The sequence below is a fragment of the Nannobrachium achirus genome, assembly GCF_963921795.1.
Source record: "Nannobrachium achirus genome assembly, chromosome: 2".
Classification (NCBI taxonomy): domain Eukaryota; kingdom Metazoa; phylum Chordata; class Actinopteri; order Myctophiformes; family Myctophidae; genus Nannobrachium; species Nannobrachium achirus.
Window position 1 is genome coordinate 65,916,323 of NC_137811.1, and position 21,146 is coordinate 65,937,468.

A 21,146-nucleotide genomic window follows, 5' to 3' on the forward strand; every position below is an offset into this window, starting at 1 on the left:
ATGGCGCTAGAGGGCGCAATACTACACTTCATTATGGCTTTGAAGTTGTAACACAGTGGACAGGTTTTGGCCATAATAACCTACTTATTCTAACTCTATGATAACTCTATGATAATAACTCTATCTGGTTTAATACCACAGCTTTGTTTGATTGCAAAACATGCGACTAAAATGAATCTAACATTTTCACTGAAATATTTCTTCACATGGTTTTGTATCGTTTATTCTCTCCCGGTAGCATACAGGGAAACAGGAAATTCTGATTCTGAAAATAAATGTATTTCCCTTTGAATTATGTGTCTTATAAAAACAGAAAATACATCTATCACAACTCAAGAACGCAAGACCACTGGCTATTATTAAAAAAAAAGGAAAATACATTAATTTCTTCTACTCTTTGGCACATGTGTAAACCCTAAAAAAATATATAAGAAACATATTATTACAGTGTATACAATTACTATGTAGAGGACAATATAAGCTACATTGTTAGGCCTATTAGTTTCCATTCATCACCCTTTGGCTACGTACAGTTTGAGGCAAATACTTTACATAATACATATAATAATAAGTGTGTGGAAGACCAGTCATCATGACGCTGGGGTCATTGTAGATCAGTCCCATGGCTCTTTTGGAATGCCAAGCTTCCGAGTGAGCTCCTCAATCTGCTTGACGAGGAACCGCTTATCCTGACCCTCCTGTTAACCAGAACCACACACCCACAAACCAAGTAAGTACATTTACTCAAGTATTGTACACTTAGGCTGAAGACACACCAAAGTACCTATGAGAGTGGATTCCCCATTCCGCCAATGCATTTCAATGAGAATGGAGCGTTTTTTTGCAGAAATCCTCAACTGGCATGAAACCGCCCCTCTATTAGGCATTTCTGCCTAATAGACCACATGGACAGTCTTTTTGGATCAATATAAGTAGGAAAATGAGCCTAGAAGTTGTCCTTTAAGGACACCTTTGAGTTACTTTGAGTATTTCCAATTCCAGATATTTCCAAATCCACTTCAGCCCTATTTAAACTTTGGCTATTTGAAAATAGCCGATCTACAAGCCCACAACGCCTCGCGATGCGACATGTTGTGAGCGTGTAGATCTGCTATTTTCAAAAGATTTGAATACATTTTATACATACTATATCTTGTGAAACAGGACATTCTGCATAATGAGTACTTTTACTGTTGGTACTTAAAGTGTATTCTGATGCCAATATACTTTTGTACTTTTACCCAAGTATATTTGGATTGCCGGAACAGAGTGTTTGTACATTGCAGTATTAATACTTTTACTTAATTAAAGAAATGTGGTACTTTTACCACCTCTGATGAAACTGCACTTTTAAAATATTAGCAAAATGCACCTGGTCCCGTGTTGTTGTGCTAGTAATACTGTCATTAATCTATCTTCAGACTGTGTAATAATACAAATGTATATTAAATAATTGAATGGGCCTATCAAAACACTGCTTTAACTATATACTCTTTATATACAGTATATAATGTCATAGAATATTCAAATGCCCATGACTTACCAGTTTAAGTTGATTTTTTAGTAAGGCGACACTTTTTCCATAGACAGCAGCCATGGCGATGAAATAAAACATCAACACACTGTTGAGGAATGGAGATGTTTAGAACATAAGCTGGGCAATACAGAAACACTGATAGTTATGGCTGGTTTAAGGCTGATATACTTCGTCGTACAACTGTGTCACATGCCATTCTACTAGCTCACAATGCATTGCAGATTTTATATATACTGTAGATAGATGGATGAATGGATGGATGAATGGTGAAAAAACCTTGTGTGTCCTAAACTCGTAAAATGGAAAAAGAACAACCTGTGTTCCAATTATTGTAGTTATTATTTAGTCACACAAGCTCTTGTTAATACTTTCTCATTGGTTCAATATTCATAAAACCCTCAGAAAGACTTTCATACACGTTGTGAGCATGCAGAAGGGCATTCATTTATAAAAGTTTTGAAATAAGGTTCCTGCCTGACAGCAACAATATATACTGTACACGTGGTATACGCTCTTAATCGTACTCACAAAAAGAACAAGCACAGAGGAATGGAGAAGGCCTGTGAGCCGATGGCGAAGAGAAAGTCTTGGGTGGTTTTTGGCAGACCGTAGAAGGAGGTTGGGACGATGGCCCACATGGTGGGGAAAAAACGGAACGGCCCGCAGCTCTCGGATGGATGGATCCTGGGGAGGACAAGACAAACGACTTTTAATTCAACGATTAGTGTACAAAAACCTCAATTAGTGCAATGATTATTACTTTTGATTACATTTGGTTAGAAAGGCGGGGGTAGCCTAGAGCTGTGGTCCTCAACCTGTGGGTCGGAAATTATTTTTTAGGGGTCCCCAGATGATTAACCTAATGTGCAACATTGTTTTCTCACTCAACAGTAGACAAACCAGCATAAGGTTTAAGTGTATAGAGGGTATCTGAACATTTCTACAGTGACAATTTAAGAACTTTTTAATACCTTAATGCACAACTGGGGTAGGAATACAATGAATCATTATCATGTTAAAACATCAAAGCGTCCTTCAGCAAGGCATAACTCCCAACTTCTGGAGTGGAGCAGCTCAATGGCCTGCAGTACAAAGCAATATGCATACTGGTCAGCTCCCAGAGGTGAATGTTTGGATTAGGGTTAGGTATAGAAAACTATCCTGTGGACCTGCTCTGCATATTTCCTGTCATTCGGACTATAATGGTTCATGAGAAGAACAAACATTTTAGAAACAGTTTCAGAAAACTCTAAATGCAGGTGAAAAAGTGTGTTCACAAATTGTGTGAGTTCATGCGGCCAAGGGGTCGGCCCTATAAACACATTTATCTTCCAATGGCATTGCGAGCATAAACAGAAGGATCCAAAAAAAAAAAACATAATATTTATTTTAAAATAGCTGAATGTTATGTTGTAATATTACAACTGATGGCCTTACAGTTCTGTATGAAATTGGCTGGGCTACAGTTAAGCCGTTGTGGGCCAAACACTCACTCAGCCATGCTGTAGATCATGACAGCAACAGCGAGGGCCCACCCAAACAGCAACACGACCAGGAAGAAGAAAGCTGAGGTGGTGGATCGGAACGTCTTCACTGCAGGACGGCAGTTATTAAACAGAGTGATCTGTGCAGTGAAGAAGGAAGGAGTTAACCGTTAATGGTGTCCCAATTCAGGGGCTGCGCACATGAACCTAGATTTGAAGGCCAATTGTATCACAGAGGCACGCCAAGGCCTGTCCCATGTTGTAGGCTGCTTCAAATGCGTTTGACATATTCGTAGGCTGCAGCTTTCAACTGTTTGGCTCGCACGCACGCACGCACGCACGCACGCACGCACGCACGCACGCACGCACGCACGCACGTGTGCACGTTTACTGTAAGGACCACCATCTTGTATAATTATAGCTGTTTCCTTTTCTGGGCCTACTGCTGACACCACTAAGGAATGACCGATTTCATGGCTGTGATTATTGTTGACGCAACATCTAAACTCTAGTTGAGACCACTGTCAAGACTCAACACAGATTAAAGGACAACTCCGCCCTAAATCACTTCTAGGCTCATTTTCCTACTTATATTGATCCAAAAAGACCATGGGGTCTATTAGGCAGAAATCCCCCTACCTCTCATAGCATAGAGTGGAGCATATAAGCCTATCGCTTTTACACTATTTGTTGTAGTCAAAAGTGTCTTTATTTTTCATGAATGTGGTACTAGTTGTCATTACAAACACATTCATGTCATCGTTGTCCCACACAAGCCATCACACTCTGCTAAACAGATGTTATGCTATTACCGTATGGGTTTTGCCAAGTCCCGGAAAAGATGCCCTGTGATTGGCCAGTACAGTCACTTTGATTGGCACTTGTGCCGAACGCTCACCCCAAAACATTATTTATGAGATTGTGGTGGCTTGTGATGTGTTTGTAATGACAACTAGTAACACAATCATGAAACAGAAAATCACTTTTGAACACAAAACGTTTTGTAAAAGTTCCACTCTAGCTATGAATGCAGCTGGGTTCTGCATAGGGAAACTGGACAACAGGTGCATTTCTGCCTAATACACCCCATGGAAAACAGTCTGCCCCTGCGCAGATGTAGCGCAGGGCATGCTCTAATGATTTAGCTAGGGCGCCCGAGTCGGCGACCTTCGGGGTCGCCACAGCGGCCAAATCAAGTTGGGCTCCGAGCATCGACTTTCTATACAGGAGGAAAATATCCAGAAAAACACTTTTCTTCTGGTTATTTAAGTAGGATTTGAGGGGTCTAACTAAGGGTTTGTCATGATGCTGAATCTATTGCAAGCATTGTAATCACTCGCTTTTCATGAGTTTCATCAGTTTTGTGGGCGTTTTCTGGGGCCATTTGTAGCCCAAGGAATGTTTTTTGTGCAAAACAAATGCTTGCAATGGACTCAGCATCATAACAAACCCCTTGTTAGACCCCCTACTTAAATACCCAGAAAAAAAACAGTTTTTCTGGGTATTTTCCTCCTGTATAGAAAGTCGATGGGAGCCCAACTTGATTTGGCAGCTGTGGCGACCCCGAATGTCGCCGACTCGGGCACCCTAGTTAAATCATTAGAGCAAGCCCTGGGCTACATCTGTGCAAAATTTTGCGCTTTTAGACTGATTAGCACGAAAAAACCCTAAGGCCTCCGACTAGTTTGGGTCTGCTGACAATTTGTACATAGGTGGAATTCATGCTCTGCATTTACCCATCCTACCGAGCAGCTGTAAAGCACTTTACTGTACTGTAGCATAATGTGTGGATAATGGTGGAGTGGGTGACGATCCTGTAACATGACACATATCTACGTATAGCAGTAACCACTTAAACCCCAGCATCTGTATTGTGGGGAAAGCTTTTGCAGACAGTATCAGACACTAGTAAACCGCCCTGCGGGACTCTATAAGGTCAACTATAAGGGGGATTCAGTGCATGTTAGCCATTATCTTCACCTCCTTGCAGTAGAAGACGATGATGAACTTCATGGTGTTGATGACTGGCAGCAAGGGGCAGAAGAGAGCACCCGTCCAGACCACCGTCTGACCGTAGACGAGGCCCAGCACGTTGGAAGGAACCAGGAACTCCTGACGGCCAACCCACTGGACCAGTTTGTTGGAGCAGCTGTCCACCACCATCCTGACACACCATTTCAATTCAATTCAATTCAATGGGCTTTATTGGCATGAGAAAACATACGTTCACATTGCCAAAGCAGAAGTGTACACAGTACAATACAATACAATACAATCAATCAATATAATATAATCAAAATAAAATATGTACAATTGAAAGGGATGAAACAGTTTTCATGTATGGAGATTACTTGACGCAGACAGTGCAGGAAATCATACACTATGATCAGTAGTCTTTAAAGTGGTTGTATTCCATTTGATATCCTTCTCACACACACACACACACACACACACACACACACACACACACACACACACACACACACACACACACACACACACACACACACACACACACACACACACACACACACACACACACACACACACACTGTCTTCAACAGGGGGTCCTCAGAGTTACTACAGGGGGTCCTCCAAATCTTTGTGTGATAGAAACTTGTTTTCCCCCCCATTTTTACATTAACCACTTGAACCCTATGTGTCCATACTCTGAGAACTTTAGCCAAAAATAGCAGATCTACAACTAAGCTCGTCTATTTTTGGCAAAGAGCTTTGGAGGGGGAAAAGAGCAGACTAAGTACAGTGAAAGGTCAAGTTTATTAAGTATTGATGGTTCAGTGGTTAAAGATCTGAAAACCCACATTAACATGAATCCAAAATATACTTATGATGATCGTGCTGTAAAACAATGAAACTATATGGAATCCATGAACAGGTTGTGCGGGTTCCTGCTTCATCCCTGTCTCAACAAAGGGTTCCTTGGCCTGAAAACGTTGAAGACCCCTGCTTTATAGATAAAGTGGTGCATGTGTGTATTGTACCTGCGTGGGAACTCTATCAGGACCAGCATGGCGATGGTGATGAGGAGATCAAACAATGCTAGCTTGTACATCTCCTGGCCCACACGAGTTTCCCAGCACTTATCAACACAAAGACGCACATGCACGCATGCACAAGCACACACACACACACACACACACACACACACACACACACACACACACACACACACACACACACACACACACACACACACACACACACACACACACACACACACACACACACACACACACACACACACACACAAACACACACACACACACAGGATGACACAGGATGACACAGGACATTAGATACAGCTTCCTATTTTTGTTTTATAGCCTGCAGTTTGTCATCTGAAACACTTGCTTTCATATTATTTCGCTTCCTTATTCTCTAAACTAAAGCGATAAAGCCACAGTAGAAGAATCAGCATAATATCATTTCAAGATCAGTTAACCATGTTGGCCCTTAATAGGAGGAGCCGATCTACAAGCTCACAAGGGGGTAGGGAGTCAACAGCTAAATTACTCAGAATTATTAACCATTTTAAATGGTTATGTTTGCTTATGTTCAAACAATTAAAATATTCAAATTTACACAAGAAAACAACAAATTAAAACCCCACAATTAGAGAATATGCAATAATACCTCTATGTAACTAGTTATATACATTTTAGCAAAGTTTTAGCATTAGTTTATGCGGGACACAAGAGACTCTTCAGCTACAGTACAGGTCAGAGAACAGTGTCGATTTATCATCCACTATCAGCTACAGGTCAGAGAACAGTATCTAAATCAGGGTTGGGCAACTTTGGTGATGGAGAGGGCCACTATATCTCCAACTACACTCCAGAGTGCCACATTGCATATTGTTACGTCCTACTTTGTCATTCTAGTATCTAATACAAAAGAAGCAAAAATAGCCGATCAAGGGGCTATCCCTTCAAATAAAATCTGAAGTCGCTATGAATTAAGAATGTCTAGCCGCTAAAAGCCTTAATTGTGCATTTATATAGTTGCGGTGTAATTACCGGATATTCTGCATGGTTGTATTGGCAGAGTTCACACTTATCATTGTTCACATCGCCAGCACAGGTGACCTGAACCCACAGCGTAATGAGGAGGACCCCAAGGCTGACCAAACGCAGGAACACTGACCTGGCAGGAGACACACAGAGAATATCATTAATACGGTGGAGAGACATATTTAGATTTGCCCTACAGTAGGTTTTCAGTGGATATCTGGTTTCTGTTATCCAGTTCATTAGTGGTATTGCCATGATCATTTTAAGAGTTACCGTATGTTCTTCTAAAATAACCACGCACACACGCATGTGCGCGCGCGCACACACACACACACACACACACACACACACACACACACACACACACACACACACACACACACACACACACACACACACACACACACACACACACACACACACACACACACACACACACACACACCTTAACAGTGCCAATATGACAGTGGTGCTGGGCGAGTATTTCTCCCACAGAGCGATCTGGTCAGTAAGTAGAGGCACTATGAAGTTTCCAGCGGTGATGACTATGGAAGGCAGGTACTCAAAAAACAATCCCACAAACCCTTGCTCTCCGCTCTTGCTCTGTTTGGCAAAGATGGGTCAAAGGTCAAACTTCAAACAACGGTTACACCCACACACACATTAAAAGTGCAGTTCATTGGTACATCCAACGGTGGTAGACATATTGCACCTAACCACTTGAACCATAGCATTCTATGGGAGGGAACATTCGTCAAAAATAGCAGATCTACCGGTACAAGCTCATATACCGGTAGCCAAGCATAGCTTGTACAAGAGATTATTTAGTAGAGGGAAAAAAGAGCAGACCAAGTAGAGAGCCAACTCAGGGGAAGTTTATAAAGTGAGCTACAATCTGGACTTTCTTTGCACATTCTAGTGGTTCCCCGAAGGGCAATAGTTCTGGGGAAACTTTCTTTTCACTAGATCAGGGGTTTTCAAAGTGGGTGACGGGGCACCCTGGGGTGCCGCGACGGCAGTCCAGGGGTGCTGCGACGATAATATTTGGAATTTATTTGGACACTTGAAGAAATATTTAGTATCATTTTAAACTAGAAGTACAAAGTTATTTTCTGTCAGTTCTAACCAAAATGGCTGTTATCTCAACGTTTTCCTCGTTAAATAATCACTAAAATATCGCCACTGTCGGGCAGAAACCTCTGTCGCACTATACAAGCCGATGCGAGACGTCGTGTGCTTGTAGATCTGCTGTTTTCACTAGTTTAGTGCATTTTATTGATGATAAATACAAAACGAACGGTTTTGGACATACAAGGTTTCCACCCGACTACGACGATATGCTATAAATATAAGGTTCTGGGAGTGAAAATTATAATGTAGGGGTGCCTCGGATTAAAAAAAATATATATTTATGGGATGCCCTGAGACAACAAAGTTTGGGAACCCCTGCACTAGATAAACTCACTAGATAAACTTTTCCGCTGCCTTTGGAAATTGATGGAAACCATATGCAATTGGAAATTGAAGGAAAAACATTTGAAGAGTGGTGCTTGCTCGAGTATTGGTTGAGCTTCACATGACAGTCAACTTGCTGCTGAAAATATAGTCACAGCAACCACACTTGCAATTTCCAATCGCATCTTTTCTAGTTAACAAACACAAAGGCTTTATACCAGAGGTGGTGTAACAATATACAGTATACAGTACGCTGCACATCCACATCATAACTGTGTAGTTAGTGGCTGACCTGGCTGAAGACGGTAGCCCGGATGACACAATATATGGCTGCTGTTATGAGGGCCAACGTCACCAGCATCAGAAGCACACGCAGGGAATACAGAAAGACCTTACGACACAACGTCAGAGAGGCCGCCTTTCTCTTTATCCTCTCTTCCTCTAGCTCCACCTATGGAGAGAGAGAGGGGGGGGGGGTCAGATATTTCCCTCATTTACAGTTTAGTATTTACAGTTTATAATAAGACTGTTAACCAGTAAGACGCCCTAAGGGCACATGGGTGCGTGCCAAAACAGCAATGTGCACCCACATGGGTGCACATGGGCGTGTGCACATGGCTGCTTTGGCATGTATACCCTTCTGCTGACCTGGCCGAAACATCACTGTGATGTTAGAACAGGTCAGCTATATCCATATATGGAGTCCGTGAGGTCAGATGTAGAGGTATTGACCAGCTCCATATATGGAGATCTAGGTGATGATCCAGTCATCTCCATGTATGGATATCCATGGTTGGTTGAGGTCAGTGTTGTGATCTTCATACAGATATATGGAGATCCAGGTGATGATAGTCAGCAGTCTTGATTTGCAAATGAATTCTGTCGAGGCCATATATGGAGTGTCTATTTATGGGAATTGCCAAATATGGGCATTCCCAGATATGTGCTTAATTGCGACCGTAAGGTCGCAGTTTAGTATGAAAACCTCCACCGGCCGTCCGTCCGTCCGTCCGTCCGTCCGTCCGTCCGTCAGTCCGTCCGTCACACACGTCACACCTTTGCCCTGCTCAATGTATACGTGTAACGCCTGATACTGAGGTGATGTGTCACTGTGACATCACAGATACTGAGGTGATGTGTCACTGTGACATCACAGGTGAGATCGCAGTGATGTCAGATACTCAGAGCAGGGATCTCCATATTTAGGCATAAACAGGTGACATCACAGTGATGTCAGATACTCAGAGCAGGTATCTCCATATATGGGCATAAAATGGATTCTGTTAGGGATCTCCATACTGTATATGGGCATAAAAGGGATTAGTGATGTCAGATACTCAGAGCAGGGATCTCCATATATGGGCATAAAAGGGATTAGTGATGTCAGATACTCAGAGCAGGGATCTCCATATATGGGCATAAAAGGGATTCAGATGGAGATTCAACTTCAATGAGTAACAATGGCAAACTGTCAACTGCCTGTATGTCTTGATAATTGGTAAAACAAACTTTTGGCCTATTTGTGGCTTATCATCACATCCAACCATCTTAAGATACTCAGCTAGTGGGGAATGCTCTCTTCCCTGGTGAGAATTGCCAAATATGGGCTTGATATTGATGACATCAGGGATCTCCATATATGATTGCCAGAACAGTCTGTCTTGGTCATTGAGTCAACACAATGTGATGCCACAACAGGTCAGCTTTAGACATTGAGCCTAACCAATGACTGACTCACTGACATAAGGACAGGATATGCTCGGTTTCACAGTAAACTGCGACCCACGTTCGCAATAATAATATCAAACTTACATACTGTAAATCAAACTAAGTGATACTGTGTACAGTATATTCTGTATTTGTGTGTTTATACATGTACAGTATTTATGTACTGTATATTTCGTGAATGAAAATGTGTCAATGTTCTATCTGTGTATCTCCGTTCTTGAAGTTATTTTTTGGGGGTGTTTTGGATGTTAGACACTGTTCTCTGACCAGTAGCTGAGAGTGGATGTTAAATAGACACTGTTCTCTGACTTGTAGCTGATAGTGGATGTTAAATAGACACTGTTCTCTGACCTGTAGCTGGTAGTGGATGTTAAATAGACACTGTTCTCTGACCTGTAGCTGGTAGTGGATGTTAAATAGACACTGTTCTCTGACCTGTAGCTGGTAGTGGATGTTAAATAGACACTGTTCTCTGACCAGTAGCTGGTAGTGGATGTTAAATAGACACTGTTCTCTGACCTGTAGCTGGTAGTGGATGTTAAATAGACACTGTTCTCTGACCTGTAGCTGATAGTGGATGTTCTTCTGCTTCAGCTTGGTGGCTCGGTCTCCCTGGCAACCGTAGTCCCAGCTGGTGAACACCGTTTTGCTGTAGCTGCCGGCAGCCCCGCCTCCCGTTGCTACGGCAACACGAGCTGCCGTCCCCATGCTGGAAGAACAGCCAATCAGGCGAGGGTAAATACAGGCATCCACCTGTTTCCGCGAGAATTTACTGTAGCATTATTTGCAGGACACTTCCGGTTAACAGCAGACATACAAGCTCACGTCGCGTCACAGATGCAACTGTTGTGACCTTGTAGATCACTCTCGGCTGCGGCGCCGGAAGCTGCCTGCACATTCTGCGCAATGCACGATGGGATGTTGGAAAGTTGTGGATAGCTGGTCAAAGATCAATCAAAAGAATACCTTGCTGTGTTTTTTTCCCTGGCATGTCACATTCAACATCACAAACACAAACGTGCCTCTTGAATTTAATCCGAGAAGCTCTCTCATACAACACAGTGGTTCTCAGGGGGGGGGGGGGTAGCTATTCTATATGTATTGATATGAGACATTACACACTTGTGAGCGCCGTATGAGATATAATGATTATGATACATTTTATTTACTGTCATCTAAGGCACTGGTTACCAAACACTGGGTCGGGACCCATTTGTGCGTCGCGGACACATTTTAATAGGTCCCTTAATTGTGTGAGCTTGTGTGAAAATGCAACTCTTTAGCTTTACCTCGTGAACTAAAGACCACAGGTGAAACCTTTCACTCAACATAAGGTCAAGTTCCTCAATTCAAGTGATTAATACTCCGCAACCCGACTAAATTATGACCCGCTTTATATTCCCTCCCGCTGATAAAAAAGACATGGTAAACGATACGTACCGTACAATGATACAGACGAGGCAGAAGGCAAAGTAGAAGACAGTTGTGAAGAGGTAAGCCAGGGGGATGTTGTAGGAGAAGTCAGTACCAAATGCAAACACCATGGTGTTTCTGTAGTAGCCATAGAACAGATAGGAATACTCCATGAAACCCTATATGCATGGGAAGAGAAATACTGGATCAACAAGGTGCCATTTGGGGTGTACTAATAGATGACCATAGTGTGGTCCCTTAAGGCAGTGGTTCTCAACCTTTTCAGGCCGCAACCCCCAAAATAATCATATTTAAACATATTTGAACCCCCCCACCCTGACGAGCACTAAGAGTTGAGGCATTGCAACACGGTTCCATTATGAAAATAGCAGATCTACATGCTCACAACGCCTTGCGTTGCGAGGCATTGTGAGCATGTAGATCGGCTATTTTCACAATTCCTGCCTCTAATATTTGACAATTTGGCCAATGTTTAATTAAAAGTCCTTAAATTGTCACTTTAGAAATGTGCAGATTTACTGTTGTTTGTTTACTAGTGTTGAGTGAGAAAACAATGTTGCACATTAAGTTAATCATCTGGGGACCCCTCCCAAATAATTTGGGTCCCGACCACAGGTTGAGAACCACTGCAGTAGATGACCATAGTGTGGTCCCTTAATGTTTGATTCTATCTGTGTTGCATGTCCATCCCACCTCTGCCCTGTCTAAATACAGCAAAAAACTGCCACAAATGTACAAAAGTGTTCAAAAAAGTTCACCATCACCGTAAACAGTTGAGTTGATTGTCCCCCTCCTCACTCCTTTTTTCCATACTCTGTTATAGCTATATTTTATTATTTTCATCTATGCCTTACCCCTTATTCCTAAACTTCTTTGCATTGTTTTACTATTTTGCAAAACAATTAAAATACTTCAAATAGCCGTGTTCATGTTGTGTTTTGACCGTACTCGTCGTGCTGTTTTACATTTCTGGCTAATGCATAAAATATTACATCAAAGTTCATGGACACATCAACAATATTTGACAGAACCAAAAAGCACTGTATGTCATGACATTTACAGGAGTAACATGTAGATCTCTATGTGGCTGATACTGGTTCTGTTAATCTAATCAGACAACTGTGTGCTGTTGTTTTCTCACCGTTCCAGACAATAAGTCCAGGAAGTAGTTGTAGAACGGCACCAGGCCGTGAGGATTAGGGTCATAAGCTGTGCATTCTTCTGGACCTGAACACCACCACCACCACCACAGAATGAACATGTAGTTTATAGTCAGATTGCTGTTGGTTCAGGATTTAATCAAAGTTGTTAAAAGAGATTTGTACAGAGAGAGGAGAGGGGAAGTCTAACGAGGCTCTGGTGGGGTTTAAATGCAGGAACACTGATGGCCTGTAGCTGAAACCTCAGTTGTTTCATCCTGTTTTAGTAAAACACTTATTTTGTATAAATTAATATTTTATTAGGGAATAAATAGAAAAGTGCAGGTGCACGAACACGCTTACAACATTCTTTGAAATGCATCCTCTAGGTTGTCTTTTATTAGTAGTGCAAACCATACATTGTCAAAAGTCTTAATTTATTATTATTGTTAGTGGGGTCAAACAACATAATCGAGGGGGATTAAAATGCAAGCCTACAGTGACCACAGGGGTTAAGAACCCCTGTCCGTCTAGACTGTAGGGGTACTTAATCCCCCACCACACCAACATCATCAAGGCAAAATAGTTTTCTCTCTGCTTTTAAAAATCAAAGCAAAGCTCACACCTTCAAGCATTTCCTGTGTTCAGTTTCCTAGAGGGAATAGAAATCACATCACTTATTTTTTTCACTTATTGTCTCCACCAGCCGAAGGCTGAGGGAGAGTATGTTTTCCCCTCCGTCCGTGTGTCCGTCCGTGCGTGCGTCCGTGCGTCCGTCCGTCCGTCCGTCCGTGCGTCCTCGCAGTTTGTGAGCGCCAAATCTCAGTCACCGTTGGCCCGGTCGCTGCCAAAGTGAGCACACACATTCCCTGGATGCCAATCTAGAACCTCTGCCCTAAATTTTTCAAATGGGCCTTTTCTAGCGCCAACTAGTGGCCAATGTTTGCTAAACACATTTCTGTGCACTACTCTTACAGATTTTGTCCAAAAATCCTACAAATCGGTAGGCAATATCTCGACAGTCATGTGATCGACACGGATCTGTCCGATTTTGCATATTCCATCCTGATTGGCTAAGATTGGCTTCCAAAGTTTGTGGGATTGAGCCGTTTTGAACAAAATGCCTCAAATCACAAACGCAAAGTGCAATTATCATGAAATCGCGCACACACGTTCCCACTAGGCCGAGGAAGAAATGCCACTTAATTTTTTTTTAATCAGCCTCATGGTGGCGCTATAACAGCCCGATTTGTGGTTTTACCTATAACTCCACCGATCAGTTTCAAACTTTGTAAGCGCACTCCCTAGAGGCTAAGGATAAACCTTTGCCCTGCATTTTTCACATCAGCCTTTTATAGCGCCACCTTTGGCCTGACTTATGTAAAACACATTTTTGGATATTACTCCTTGAGATTTTATCCAAAAATCATGCAAATCGGTACACAGTATCTCTATAGTCATGTGATCAAGTCCAATCCGTCTGATATTTCACATTCCATCCTGATTGGCTAATATTAGCTTCCAAAGTTTGCAGGATTGCTCCGTTTTTGAACAAAATGCCTCAAATCATCAACGCAGCTTGCGATTACCGTGACATTTGCCACACATATTCCCACTAGGTCAAGGAACAAATGCTACCTTTTTAACATTGTCCTGTTATAGCGCCACCAGCAGGTAGACTTTAGAAAAACACATTTTTGGAACACAATGCTTGAAATCATGCATGCAGCGTCCGACTGCCATGAAAGATCTAAGGTGAAGAACATATGCCACCCTTTTTACATTGGCCTATTATACAGTAGCACCACCAGGACGCACGGCCTGGTGGAGACCTGTGCTCGGAAGAGCACTGCTTCTAGTTGCTACTGAGATTCTATCCGTGTTGCTAGGATACTGATGCCTGACACTGTGAGGTGGCATTCTGGCGATAATAAAGAGATTTGGGCATCCCTTCAGACTAAGAAAACTTGTATGAAAAGAATAGATCTCCCTCTTGAGCTAAATGAAAAAGGATATTATTAGAATAACCTGTTGCAAAAGAAGCACACAGTTTGATTGTACATTTTGTGACTTATTTGCTTTTCATCCAATATTTTGTTTGTTTACACCTCTTAATTTCTTTTCTCCTTCATTACGTTCCTTTTGTGGTGAGATGTATTTTTATAAGCCCTTTAGGGTTTCAAGTCTCCTTTGCACATACGGATTTATTTAAAATTTTTATTGTTATATGTTTTTATGTATAATTTTAGCCTTGTTAATCCATTCATTTGCTTCTGTGGTTTATCATTATCAATGAATAGACTATAAATATGAATTGAAATATTGCTACAGTGGGACAATATTATCTATGGCATTGAATCTGTAGGTTGGGGCCCCACTGGTGGGCCGTGATGATGTTGCAAGAGAGACCCCAAATAACTGGCAAAACACTAGAATTCTATTGATAATAAAACATGAATATAAATAAACATTACAAAAAAGAATGTCATGGCATTCTTTTCTTCAAATCCTTGAAGAATATCTGCAACAATAGCTCAACACGCAGCCGTGAGGATGGGATGCTCTTTATCAGTCTTCTGATAGTCCTTAACGCATTAAGACATGGTATTATTTTAAACTATAGCTATTGAAAAATAGCAGATATACAAGTTCACAGCACGGCACTCTCTGTGCTATATAACTTGTAGATCTGCTATTTTTGGAAAAAAGCGAACATTTGTAACTCAAATATTTGCTTCTGGGGGGGTCCCTGGAACAACATATTTTGAGATGGGGGTCCGTGGCCAAATACATGTAATTTTGTGGGTCCTTGACATGAAGAAGTTTGAGAACCACTGATTTAGAAGAAGATCTACAAGCTCAATGAACATTGTGTAATCTCTCACCAGTGGAGTTGATAGCACTGTTGCCAACAGATCTGAAGATGATGCTGGGGACCAGGACCAGTCCAGCCAGCAGCAGGAAGGACAGGAGGTTGAGGACCACCAGGAACCTCAGGAACAGGAAGTAGGACTGGACACCACCACCAAAGTTCCCTGTCCAAGGTCAAAGGTTATTATTTACTACTAATACTGCATCAAGGTGTGGCTAAACAGTACAGTAATGAATTATCCTGTCATGTAAATCTACACATTTTGTCAGATTATCTTTGTAGAAGTATTCACACCTCCACCTGATTCGGATGCAAGTGTGTTGGACAGTGAAAACTGAAGCAATCATGGCAAATTATTCCATGAACAAAGATCCTGCAGACATTGACAGACATTTCAGTCCCACTGGACCTTCATCAAGAGTGACAGATTATCTTTACCTGGCAGAGTCAGAAAAGAGTGGAGGTACATGATTCTGAATGACTGGTTTGTGGTTTCCCTTTAATTGCTATGGTATATGAGACTATAATCCACACCTTGAATCAGTTTATATCAAACCCAGGTGCGTTATTTCTTTCCACAGTGCACTGCACCAATTATCTGCACCTGTGTTGGCAAAAAAGCTGGGAACTACTTTCTTGTAGCTGGGAACTACTTTCTTGCAGACCTTGTAGTGAATTATTAGTGAAATAGAAGTTTTAATTGGTACATATGATTTTTCATGTTGCCATATTGTAACCGTTTTAGAAAAGCAATAAGCCACGCGGAGCATGTGGTTACCTGTATTTTATAACGGCTGAGAGGGCCTCGTGTCTCACCACGCCTCTCAGCCGTTATAAAATACAAGGTAACCACATGCCTCTTGTGGCTTATTGCTTCAATAACACATTTCAGCTACGTCTGTGCCTTAAGTGGTACAGCATGCTAGAGATGAGTCTGATTATGTATGAGGATCATCTTGAGTACTGTAGATTTGATGAACAGAGGACTTTTGACAGTTTCGAGTTTAACTGACAATTACACACTCTCTGTGCTAATCATGTACTATTCCCTAAGCCTCACTGAATTTTGTATTTTCGTTAAAAAGAAAGGTTCTGGTAGGATTGTGTGATGCTCAAACCTATGAATGGGATATTGTAAAGTGGTCACTCTCTATAAGCACCAGGCCACCCTATAAACCGTCCTAGCTATAGCTATCAGCCGACCTCCTATCTTGTTCAGGGATTTCCTCCAGAGTGCAAAGAAGGCCACGAATCCTTGGACATTGTCCTTGTGCCACTGCAGCGACTTGACCTTGTTCCTTCTCCACGACTGCCAACTGGTCACCACAGGAATGTGCATCTTCTGCACCTGTCTGGATCGGACAAAAGACACAATGTCATGATCTGCTCTATACATTGCTGGTGGAGAAAGAACACACACAAACCAAACTATTTTAAACCAGACCATTTTGTTGTTTGATCTGTTTTTCTCACTCATTTTATATTACACAGTTTCCCACAATAACACCATGCTTCATCGTTTAGATTGTTTAAGGAATTGTTGAATTGTCTTTGTCATGTTGTTTTTGTTTCAGAATGTTTTTTCCTCTCATTTCGTATTCATAAGCTGCTAGAGATTGCTATCTAGCTTTCAAGTATGGTCATTGAGGGTAGGCGAGTGCTATGATGGTAAGTGCTATGGGCTTAGGTGTAGTCTGAAGAGGTGAGTCTTCAGGCCACGGCGGAGGCTAGGGAGTGAGTCTGTCGTTCTAAGTGCAACAGAGATTTTATTCCACAATTTTTCCCGGACGGCCTTTGCTGCATGTCACTCCCAATCTCTCTCCCTGTTTTCTGTCTAGTGTACTATCAATAAAGGCAAAAAGACCCAAAAACATCCAAAAAAAAGTATGTCTCGTGTGATGTTAGTCTTGTACTATGGACATAGGGACATACACACAAAGCCAGACGTAGGAGTAGTTAGCACCGCTCAAGGAAAAAGAGTTACAGAACTCAGAACTGGGTTCGGAACGGTTTGGTTCCTAACAAAATCGTTAGCTGGGGACCCCCTGGAACCCCCTCAAGGACCCCACATTGAGGACCAGTGACGTACCGGACAGCTCTCTTCAGGGCCATGGACATCGGCAGGCTCCTGAGGTCCCTAGACTCCTCCCCCTCATCCTCATCCTGGGAAGGACTCCAGTTGAACTGAGGAGAACTGTGATTGGACGCGCTGGATGGAGCCCTCCGTAACCGTAGCGACTGCTGGTCACCGTGGTAACCATTCTCTCTACCTGTGTGAGGAACAGAAAATCACTAGAGCAAAATAAACGATATGAAATAACTTTAGATTTTCTGGCCTTTTTTAAAGCTTTTATTTGAATGTCACAGTGTTGAGAGATAGGAAACATAGAGTAGGGCAGTGACAAGTAAATCAAAGCGGGGACTCACGGTCAGGCGTTAAAGAGTCCTGTGGTACACTTCCCTAACCACTGGGCTATCGGGTAGCCCTTGTAGGATTTATTTTTAAAGAGTTTAACAAGTGAAAATGGAAAACAAACCTCACAAGGCAACACTAGAGTATTTTAAAAGAATGGCAAAAAAGACTGTTGTATACAAATTGGATAATATGTACGTATCAATAGGATAAAAGACAACATACAGTAAAGGCAAATCTTGTCCAGGAATCATCCACCAAAACAATGAGTTTAGTTGAGCACTGACTGATTGATTCATAATCCATTGTAAAACTGGTATTTACCACATCAACCCTGATGTCCTTATTTTGAGCATATCATAGGCAAAAACGTACAAATAGTAGAAATAGACACAATGGGTCACATCGTGAGCAGCTTGTAGATAAGAGTTTAACATGGGCAAATTCTGATTTGTGTGCTATTAAGTAAAAGCGTTTTTAAATGTCCACACAGCTTACCTGTACCTGCGACAACGGGGCCTCCTCTCTGTAGCTCACTGGCCATTTCCCTGAAACCAAACTATTACCGCTGCTCTCTGAAAATCACCCCCAATAACACAAAAAAACAATGCATTCAAATAAGCTACAGTATACCAGCTTGTCAGGAGGAAATGATCTCTCCATCCAGGAATCTCGTCCCCTCTTATCCATGGACTTTACACCCTATGTGAATTGACACACACAGGTACTTCCTTGTAGGCTTAACCCATTACTTCACGCTAGACTGTCGCCATGTACACAGACAGCAGCCAACGGAACTATAGGTAACAGTACCCGACCTGTCACCTAAACACCAAACATAATACACGTGACACCCAACACAATAGCGGGCTTTCACCTCTTTGGTTACCTATAGTTCTGGACAGGTGTGTAACCTTCCCCATGACATGTGTACTAGGGCATTCACCGAACATTCGAATATCAAAGTCACTATTCGACGTTGTTCACCAAAGTCGAATATTCGCTTATTTTATTTTATTGTTTTCTCTTTACAAAATATATAAAGCTTGGCTAGATAGGAAGTCATAAGAATGAGTTGTTAATGCCCCTGGTGGATGAATTTGTTAATGCTCTATACCAGGGGTTCTCAAACCTTTTTAGGACGTGACCCCCAAAATAAACATATTTGAACTGGGGACCCCCACCCTGACAAGCACTTGGAATTGTAGGTATTGCATTTAATGTGACTCGGTTCCGCAGATAAATATTATGAAAATAGCAGTTGCGAGGCGTTCGTTGTGAGCATGTAGATCGGCTATTTTCACAATGTTCGCCTCTTGCTTACTTAATATTTGACAGTTTGGCCTGTGCTGTCGAATATTCGACTATTCGAATACTTTGAGGTCGAAAAATTCGAATACTAAAAATCACTATTCGTGAATGCCCTAAGTCCAGGTTGTGTGGATATACCTCAAGCTGTCTCATGGTACAGAAAGAGGAGATAGGCTTCTGACCTATGGTCCACAAGTCTCTGGGAATGCCGGTTCCCAAGGCTACTTACTTACTGTACGTCTAAGATTACATAAGTACGTTGACTGTGGGGACTGAAGTAGGGTTGTCAGGTAGCTATGAAGTGGAGTTGGTAAACAGTCAAATTAGCGATGTAGGTAAGGGTGTGTGTGTGTGGGGGGGAGGTTAATTCACCGTTTGTCAGCCTTCTGATTGGTCCCTGAGACTCCCTGACTGGCCAACCAGAAAAAACCATTCACTTTTTGCTATCGGGGGTGGAGTTTGTGTAGTGGAGAATGTTGTTTCAGGCTTTCAGCAACTGTCCGCAGTGCGGAGCACGACCTTCGTCCAGTACGGCCGCGGCAGTACGGCGCGATCTCGAACATCATAATGAATAAGCTTCAACAAACTAGTTCACATGGACCTTATCAATGGTCTAACTAGTTACGATTGGGTACATATATTTTAAATGGGCAGAATTACGAAAAGCCAGCCTATTATGTGAGGAGAACAGATTATAGTTCTCCTCTTCCTACCCAAGATGCAATGCGCTTTCTTTTTCTATTTCTATTCTCTCTCTGATCCAGAGGATTAAACTAATTAAAACATATATTTTCGGGGGAAAATTACTGTTTTGCTATGTAATTACTGTACCTTTTTCTTCCCTTTTTATTAATATCACGTAGATGTGTTTTTTTTTGGTACTTTATATAGCTGTAATGAGGCTATGACGAAAAAAAAAATCCCATCCACTTCCACTATAAAAGAATCTGCAATAGTGATTCTGTCCCACTGGGATTAAACAAATTAAAACATATATTTTCGGGGAAACCCCCTGTTTTGCAATGTAACTACTGTACCTTTGTCTTCCCTTTTTATTAATATCACCTAGATGTTTTTCCTTTGATACTTTAAATTGCAATAATGAGGCTATGAAAAAAACAATCTGCCCAGGGTTAATGTCCCAGCAAAGTAACAGGGCAGAATGGGGCGGGATTTGCAAAAGCCTGAATTATTTGCCAGTATGACTGCTGAAAAAGACCTCACCGGAATAGATGTTAAAGGAGTAGTTCACCCCCAAAATCTTTTCTATTGATTACTAATGCCATGGAGACTTGAGTTCAATAATAACATTCTTTTGTATTTGTAGCATTCCTAAGACAACATTTTGGATATAGTAAATTTACCCCCATTGATTCCGGATGGGGAACCAAATGCATTCGGGTCCCCAACCGGAATCAATGGGGGTACATTTATCGTAATCAAATTATTGTCTTAGGAATGCGACAAAAAACTAAAAATGTTATTGAACTCAAGTCTCCATGGCATTAGTAATCAATAGAAAAAAAGTAATTTGGGGGGTGAACTACTCCTTTAAGTGTGAAATTGATTAGCGACATAATACAATAAATAGCATAGAGGACAAAACACGTTACACAGCCTGGGGATGAGAGGAAAATAATTATAATTCACAATGAACACTTAATGCAATGTTTGCATTTGGGATTTGGAACAAGAAAAGCAAAAGGATAACATTACAAAAACAACACACGCAAGGAATTGTA

General features: G+C 41.7%; 1 protein-coding gene across 1 annotated transcript; it reads right to left on the reverse strand.

Moving 5' to 3' along the window:
• Positions 1-566: 566 nt before the first annotated feature.
• tmc4 (transmembrane channel-like 4) lies at positions 567-18,729 on the reverse strand. Its single transcript, XM_080749823.1, has 16 exons — positions 18,592-18,729; positions 17,770-17,950; positions 16,884-17,032; positions 15,694-15,843; positions 12,811-12,896; positions 11,676-11,827; positions 10,797-10,944; positions 8,800-8,958; positions 7,498-7,655; positions 7,059-7,185; positions 6,024-6,121; positions 5,002-5,185; positions 3,031-3,161; positions 2,066-2,221; positions 1,544-1,622; positions 567-698 (listed from the first exon to the last, which is right to left on the reverse strand). The coding sequence occupies exons 1-16, from the start codon at positions 18,635-18,637 to the stop codon at positions 615-617; spliced, it is 2,088 nt and encodes a 695-aa protein (XP_080605949.1). The 5' UTR covers positions 18,638-18,729; the 3' UTR covers positions 567-614.
• Positions 18,730-21,146: the final 2,417 nt, after the last annotated feature.